Source organism: Jaculus jaculus, chromosome 15 (assembly GCF_020740685.1).
Source record: "Jaculus jaculus isolate mJacJac1 chromosome 15, mJacJac1.mat.Y.cur, whole genome shotgun sequence".
Classification (NCBI taxonomy): domain Eukaryota; kingdom Metazoa; phylum Chordata; class Mammalia; order Rodentia; family Dipodidae; genus Jaculus; species Jaculus jaculus.
Genome location: NC_059116.1, coordinates 49106293 through 49114616, shown reverse-complemented (window position 1 = coordinate 49114616; position 8324 = coordinate 49106293). Strand labels below are relative to the sequence as shown.

Here is an 8324-nt window from a genome sequence, read left to right as displayed (position 1 = left end):
CCAGGTTTGATTCTCCAGTACCCGCGTAAAGCCAGATGTACAAAGTGGCACATGCATCTGGAGTATTGCAGCGGATTGAGGCCCTGGCGCACCCATTCTCTCTGTCTCCTATCTCTCTCTGCTTGCAAATAAATAAAAATATTTTAAAGCAAAAAAAATTAAGTAAAGTAAAAAGAACCTCTTCTGTGAGGATCCGGTAACCGCCTTTGCGTCTTAACCGGTACTAGAAGAGACCGGAACCCTTGATCTGGGCATTGCGTTTCCAGAAGGAGCTTAAATGCGGAGGCTCACGTTGACGGCGCTGGGAAACGGACTTCCGGTGTCTCCATTTTCAGCGGCGGGAAAGCGGCGTTGGCTTCAGCAATGCGGCAGAAACACTACCTGGAAGCTGCGGCTCGCAACCTGAGCGGGAGCTGCCCGGGCCAGGCCCGCTACCTTCTGTAAGGGGACGGTGGGGCACGCGGGAGGCGAGGGCTGCCTGTGCGTCTCGCCGCTCACGGCTCTCTCTTTTACAGCTGGACCTACAGCTCGTGCCACGGTAGGAACGCCGGTCTGTGGTGGGTTCCTGGTCCGGTCCGCGCAGAGAAGGCTGATCGACCTATCATTCATATGCCTCCAAAATTAATTAGTGCCTTAAGTTCCAGGACGTGGGAAGGCTTCTCACTTTTATGAAACAGCCAAATTCTTTAATGTGTCTTGATCTGTTTGGGGCAATTGACACAATGACTCTGGCTTTCAGGTCATCACATCCAGTCACTTGAACCAACACCTGAGTGTGCTTTGAAGTTTCTCTTAATCCCCTTTCAAACCTCTAAATATTGTGGTGGCCCAGGACTAACTCCTTGCGCTTTTTTTTTTTCTTAGCCACACTCATTTGGTGACTGTTTTTCTTACACTGTACTTGAGTACAGTGTATTGATGATCCTTCAAAATTAGCCTTGACCTGTCCTCCAAATTCTAGACTCATACTCTAGATGCCTTCTTGACAACTAATTCTGAATAACTAGGAGGCATTTCATACTTAATGTCTCAAACCTGAGTGTTGCAATTGGTAACTGTGTCCTTACTTTGGAGTTATGCTTGTTTGGGTTGTTTTATGAGGTTTTTTTACTCTAGCCCAGGATGACCTGGAACTCACTCTGTTGCCCCAGGCTGCCCTCAAACTCAGTTATCCTACCTCATCATAAGGTGCTGAGACTAAAGGTGTACATCATCTTAATAACTCTCGAGTTATATTTGTTTGTTTTGAGGTTGGGTCTCACTCTAGCTCATGCTGACCTGGTACACTCAAGTTGCAGGATGGCCTTGAACTCAGAGTGATTCTTCTATCTCTGTCTCCAGAGTGCTGGGATTAAAGGCATGTGCCACCACACCTGGCTTGGAGTTATTCTTAAAATAAATATATATATATAATTTATATTTTATTGACAACTTCTATACATATAGACAACAAACCATGGTATTTCCCTCCCCTCTCCCCCGCTTTCCCCTTCATACCTCTGCTCTCTGTCATATTCCCTCCCTCTCCATTAGTCTCTTTTAATTTGATATCATCATCTTTTTCTCCTATTATGAGGGTCTTGTGTAGGCATTGCTAGGCACTGCGAGGTCTTGTATGGCTTGGGGTTATTCTTGACTCCCTAACATCCCTCCCTTCCTTGGTCTCCAACTCATCATGCCAGCAAGTCATATTGGCTTTAAAATACCTCCAACTCCACCCACTATTCTCAACATTTATTGCTTCTAGGCTGGTCCAGGCCTCCTGCCAACAGCTAGAGGCATTCTCTTCCTGTGCCAGCAGCCAGAGTTATTCTGATAACCAAAGCTAGATGGTGCTCCTTCTCTATGGTAGATGGCTTCCCATCCCACTGCAAAAGTGAAAAGGATTATCCAGCCTTATATGGCAGGCCCACATAACTTCTCTAACGAGCTCATTGTTCACTCAGCTCCAGCCACATGAGGCCTCCCTGCATGCAGTTCTGCTTCAGGGTCTCGGCAGCTGCCCTGTCCTGCCTAGACTCCTAACAGACACATACCTACTTTGATTATTCCTTTCAAATGTCACTAGATGAAGCCTTCCCTAGCCTCCCAACATGAAGGTACAATCACTCCATCCCTCTATCCTTTCTTACTTTTTTTTCTTTCCTATTATTAACATCTTTTGCTGTACTTATGTCTGCCCCAGTAACTAGCTCACTGCTGTATCTCAGCACTCAACAGAGATGGACACAAAAATCTCTCAGTAAATATGAATGGATTTTTACATTTAGCAGAGTAAAGTTCCAAACATGTCCTTTGCTCTTGTAATTCATTTCTGTCTGGATCTTAGTACAGTGCCCAGTAAGTATTGGTTGTACTAATTGTGAAAGCTCATTTGTTATTTTGTGTGAATATGTTGATAAAATGTTGAAACATAGTAAAGCCTTTTTTGGTTTTTTTTTTTTTTTTTAACTTGATAACAAGTAATGAGCAAGGTAATAAAGATTGGGAGACCTGTCTTTCTGAAAGGAGTGCCTGGAATTACAGGAGTTTGCATAACAAGTTACTGCTTTTTTTTTTCATGTCTTGAGTTTGCTTCAAGAGAATATATATTTAGGCTGGAGAGATGGCTTGGCAGTTAAGGCACTTGCCTGCAAAGCCAAAGGACCCAGGTTTGACTCCCTGGGATCCATATAAGCCATATGCAGAAGGGGGCGCACTCATTTGGAGTTTGTTTGCAGTGGCTGGAGGCCCTGGTGCGCCCATTCTCTCTCTCTCTTCCTCTCCCTCTCCCTCTCTCTCTCACTCTCAAATAAGAGAATGTATTTTTGCTGACAATTTAAGTAAATACTTTTCCATATTATATCAGCTGTTTTTGATAACAAAAATATTCTTATTTGCTGGATTGTGAGTTTCATTTATGTAATTTTAGATGAAAATAGGACTTTTGAGGAAACATGCCCATACTGTTTCCAGTTGTTGATTCTGGATAACTCTCGAGTGCGCCTCAAACCCAAGGCTAAATTGACACCCAAAATACAGAAACTACTTAATCGAGAAGCAAGAAATTACACACTCAGTTTTAAAGAAGCAAAAATTGTGAAAAAGTACAAAGCCTCCAAAAGTATATTGGTAAGATTTAAGTTCTGCTATACATGAATAAACTAGAAGTATGTTGGTAAGATTTCAGTTCTAATATATGCAAATAAAGTACAAGTATATTGGTAAGATTACAGTTCTAGTATACACAAATTATAGTTTCACTTCATGTAAATGAACAACATAATCAGAGCTCTGATTTATAGTATATTTAGATTTAAAAACATATACACTCTTTTTTAGTGATGGTGTTTCATCAGGGGTGTAGCTTGCTTTTATTTTTTATGACCCCTAAAACTGCTGTGAGCTATTCATTGTTCTTACACATTGAAAGCAATTTTTATTTTCCCTCATGATAGATTTTGTAAGCTCCCAGAAAACAGCCAATGTGTTAATGTAACTCTGTAGTACTCTAGCTTAAGAATTCAGACAACATGTGATTATTGGTTTAAATGATAGGAAAACTCATATGACTAATGCTTGTTTTTATGATAGCTGGTTACTTGTAAAACTTGCCATAGAACAGTGAAGCATCATGGTAAAAGTAGAAGCTTCCTAGAAGCACTGAAGAGCAGTCCCACCACTCCTGCAAGTAAACTCAGCCTGAAGACACCAGAGAAAAAAACTCCGTATCCTGCAAACCTAAATCAGATGACTGGTTCCAAAGGCAAGAGCCCAGCATTGACTTTCAGGTACTTTAATTGACAGCTGTTTCTCAAATATTAAGTTTTTGTTCTAGTTTCTTCTGTTTGATATGTATTCTCAAGTATTCCACACATGCAGGCTTTGTCCATTTTTTCCCTACATATCTCTTGTACAATGGCACACACTTACATCCTCAACTGATTGCAATGCATATGATTTCCTAATCTGTTAATATGTCAATCTCCCCCTGAGATTTCTCCCAGCATTGATAAATGTATCTACAGCTAACCCTTCAAATCTTCCCATTCTCATAGTTTCTTAATCTGTGAACCAACTTGTCCCTTTTTTTTTAATTTTTATTTTTTATTTATTTATTTGAGAGCAATAGACAGAGAGATAAAGAGGCAGAGAGAGACAGAGCAGAGTGGACACGCCAGGGCCTCCAGCCACTGTAAATGAACTCCAGACGTGTGCGCCCCCTTGTGTGTCTGGCTAACGAGGGTCCTGGGAAATCGAACCTCGAACTGGGGTCCATAGGCAAGTGCTTAACCACTAAGCCATCTCTCCAGCCCCAAACTTGTCCTTCTATGTATACTTCTTTTTAAACTTTTTATTGATAACTTCTGTAAGTATAGATAATATACCATGATCATAATCCTCTCCCACAACTCTCCATTTTCCCCTTCCTAACCCACCACCCTCCACTGAATCCCTTCTTTACAATTAGCCTCCTCTGAGTATTCAGATGTAAAAAGCAGGAATGATTGGCAATTTCAACCACCTTTGTCCCTATTGTGGGATTCCATCTATTCTGCTTCCATGCTATGTGTCATTTCCTGCTTCCTGCTGCCCTCCTGGATCAGGACATACCTTCTGTACACTGCTACAGTCATCTAGTGGGTCTTTCAAGTTTCTGGTCTCATGGTCCTAAAGCATAGTTCTGATTAGCAGCTCCTCCACCTAAATGGGGCACATACTTCACTGTGGCCCAGCAGTCCTCATTGACACCCCCTTGTCTATGTGGGGTGTCACCTCACAGATCACCCTGTGTGCCAACAAAGCAAAACCACTCAATATGCTCTCCTATTCCACCCTTTTGTTCTTACTATTTCTATCACCAGTTCCTGAAGCAAGCTGAATTAACCATTACTATAGTAACTTGTAGTACTTTACTCACTATGATAGTAGATTTAAATGTAATTCCATAGAGGCATACAAGGAAGTTTAGAACATTCATTACAAAAGAAACTGAGTCTTGACTGGGCATGGTGGCACACACCTTTAATCCCAGCACTTGGAAGGCAGAGGTAGGATTGCCATGAGTTTGAGGCCACCCTGAGACTACATAGTAAATTCCAGGTTATACTGGGCTAGAACAAGACCCTACCTCAGGGGGGAAAAGAAGAAGAAAAAGCCCAGCGTGGTAGTGCGCACCTTTAATCCCAGCACTTGGGGGGCAGAAGTAGGAGGATTGCTGTGAGTTTGAGGCCACCCTGAAATTACATAGTGAATTCCAGGACAGCATGGGCTAGAGTGAAGCCCTACCTTGAAATAAAACAAACAGAGGAGGGGAGGGAAGGAGAAAGAAGGAAGGAAGGAAAGAAACTGAGTCTGGTCATCTCAGCATAAATAACAAACTCTGGCAATGACTGGATTATTTCTGCCTACTGAGTTGAATGTTTTATATTGAATTTAAAAGTTCATAAAATTGGGCTGGAGAGATGGCTTAGCAGTTAAGCACTTGCCTGTGAAGCCTAAGAACCCCGGTTCGAGGCTCGGTTCCCCAGGACCCGCATTAGCCAGATGCACAAGGGGGCGCACGCATCTGGAGTTCATTTGCAGTGACTGGAAGCCCTGGCGCGCCCATTCTCAATCTCTCAATATCTCTCTCCCTCCCTCCCTCCCTCCCTCCCTCCCCCTCTCTCTCTCTCTCTCTCTCTCTCTCTCTCTCTCTGTCACTCTAAAATAAATAAATAAATAATGAACAAAAAAAAAATTTTTAAGTTCATAAAATTGCCTACAAAAAAAATTTTATGAAGCTGGGTGTGGTGGCACATGCCTTTAATCCTGGCACTTGGAAGGCAAAGGTAGGAGCATTGCTGTGAGTTTGAGGCCAGCCTGAGACCACATAATGAATTCTAGGTCAGCCTGGGCTAGAGCAAGATCCTACCTTGAAAAACAAAAAAGTATAAAATTGGATTAAAATTAGAATTTCAAGCCTGGTGTTTTCTATATTATTAATTTCTCCAGTACCTACATAAAGCCAGATGCATAAATTGATACATGCATTTAAAGTTTGCTTGCGGGGGCTGGAGGCCATAGCATGCCCATTCTCTGTGTCTCTCTTCTCTCTATCCCTGCTTGCAAATAAATAAATAAAATATTTATTAAGAAAAAATACCAGGGCTGGAGAGATGGCTTAATGGTCACAGCACCTGCCTACAAAGCCAAAGGACCCAGGTTCAATTTCCCCAGGACCCACATAAGCCAGATGTACATGGTGGTACATGTGTCTTGAATTTGTTTGCAGTGGGTGAAGGCCCTGGTGTGCCCATTCTCATTCTCTCTGTCTGTCTGTGTGTGTGTGTCTCTCTCTCTCTCTCTGTCTGTCTGTCTGTCTATCTATCTATCTGCCTCTTTCTCAGATAAATGAAATGAATAAAAATAAGATTTCCAACATAAATTTTCATTTGTTGGATAAATGTAGATTAAAGAATTTTTAGTATTTAATGTTTAAATATTTAAAGCAATTTAGTTGCATTAGGTAACACTAGTCAGCCTTCCATATTCATGGGTAAATATACTGAGGACTACAGAATTTCTTCTTGTCATTATTTCCTAAGCAAGACAACTATTTAACATTTAAATTCGGGTATTATAAGTATTTCAGAGATTATTTAAATTTTACAGGAGGATGTACATAAGTTATAAACAAGCACTATGACATTTTATGTAAGGACTTTGAATATCCATGGATTTTGGTATCCACAGAAGTGAGCAGATTCCTAAGCCACCCTCCTCCATGGATACCAAAAAATGACTACTTTTATACATATATGCAGGAATAGTAAAGATACTTTAGGCCAGGTGTAGTGGCACACACCTGTAATCCCAGGAGGCCAAGGCAGGAGGATGGCTGTGAACTTGAGGTCTCTTGAATGCTGGGATTAAAAGTGTGTGTGACACACCCAGGAAGGAGTTGAAAAACGGGAATTACTGTACTGAGTACAGGTAGTACCCATATACAGCTATAATCCTGAGTAGAAAATGGTTCTAGCACTTAATCAGGAAATTAACAATAGTCTCTCCCCTTTCAGAACACCTACGTCAGGACACTCAACACCCATTTGCTCCTCAAAGAATGCAAGCAGAAGAAAGAAGCACTTCTCTCAGCTAAAAACACTGCTTAGTCAGAATGAATCCCAAGAGAATCCAAAGCTGGACTTCAGAAACTTCTTATCTTCTCTGTGAAATGTGGATTTTGAAAATGAGAAATGTTTAGTACAATTTCTGAAACTAAAGTTAGTAAACAACTTTTTCTTACCTTGATGTATTCTTTGAAACTTTTCTTGGCACCCTTTAGTATTTATGATTAAAACATCTCTTGGACTGCAGAGGTGGCTTAGTGGTTAGGGCGTTTGCCTGCAAAGCCAAAGGATCCCAGTTTGACTCTCCAGGACCCACGTTAGCCAGATGCACAAGGGGGCGCATGCATCTGGAGTTCATTTGCAGTGCATAGAAGCCCTGGCATGCCCATTCTCTCTTCCTCTCTCTGCCTGTCTCTCTCTCTCAAATAAATAAATAAAAATAAAGTTTTAAAAAAAAACATCTCACTAGGAGCTGGGCATGGTGGTGCACGTGTTTAGTCCCAGCATTTGGGAGGCAGAGATAGGATCACTGTGAGTTCAAGGCCACCCTGAGATTACATAGTGAATTTCAGGTCAGCCTGAGCTGGAGTGAGACTCTACCTTGAAAAACAAAAAAATAAAAATATCTCACTAGGGCAGTGGAGATGGCTTAGCAGTTATATCACTTGCTTTTAAAGCCAAAGGATGGAGGTTCAATTCCACAGGGCCCATGTAAGGCAGATGCATGTGGTGGTGCATCTGGAGTTCATTTGCAACAGTTAAAGGCCCTGGCATGCCTTTTCTCTCTTTCTCCCCCTCTCTTAAGTAAATAAAATAATTTTAAAAAAGAAGTATTTAAAAAAAAGAAGCCTCTTCAGCAAATGGTTGGTGAAAGGATGTAAAGTTTCACTTAGGCAAAAAATACGGTCTAGGGCCTAAAGAGATGGCTCATTGGTTAAGACAAAGCCTAAAAATCTAGGCTTGATTCCCCAGTACCCACATAAAGCCAAATGCACAAAGTGGCATATATATCTGGAGTCTACAATGGCTAGAGGCCCTGGCATGCCAATTCCCTCTCTTTCTCTGTCTCCCTCATCCCCCTCCCCCCTGCCAGTCAGCTTGCAAATAATTAATTGTTTTTTGAAGTTCTGGGCCAGGAATGGTGGTGCACATCTTTAATCCCAGCACTCAGGAGGCAGAGGTAGGAGGATTAGTATGACTTCAAGGCCTCCCTGAGACTACATAGTGAATTCC

The 8324-nt window shown here is 41.8% G+C and overlaps 1 protein-coding gene across 1 annotated transcript; it reads left to right on the top strand.

Moving 5' to 3' along the window:
• The first annotated feature begins 315 nt into the window (after positions 1–315).
• C15H18orf21 (chromosome 15 C18orf21 homolog) lies at positions 316–7272 on the top strand. The gene is made up of 5 exons (XM_004666777.2): positions 316–440; positions 516–538; positions 2912–3111; positions 3574–3770; positions 7041–7272. The coding sequence occupies exons 1-5, from the start codon at positions 364–366 to the stop codon at positions 7192–7194; spliced, it is 651 nt and encodes a 216-aa protein (XP_004666834.1). The 5' UTR covers positions 316–363; the 3' UTR covers positions 7195–7272.
• Positions 7273–8324: the final 1052 nt, after the last annotated feature.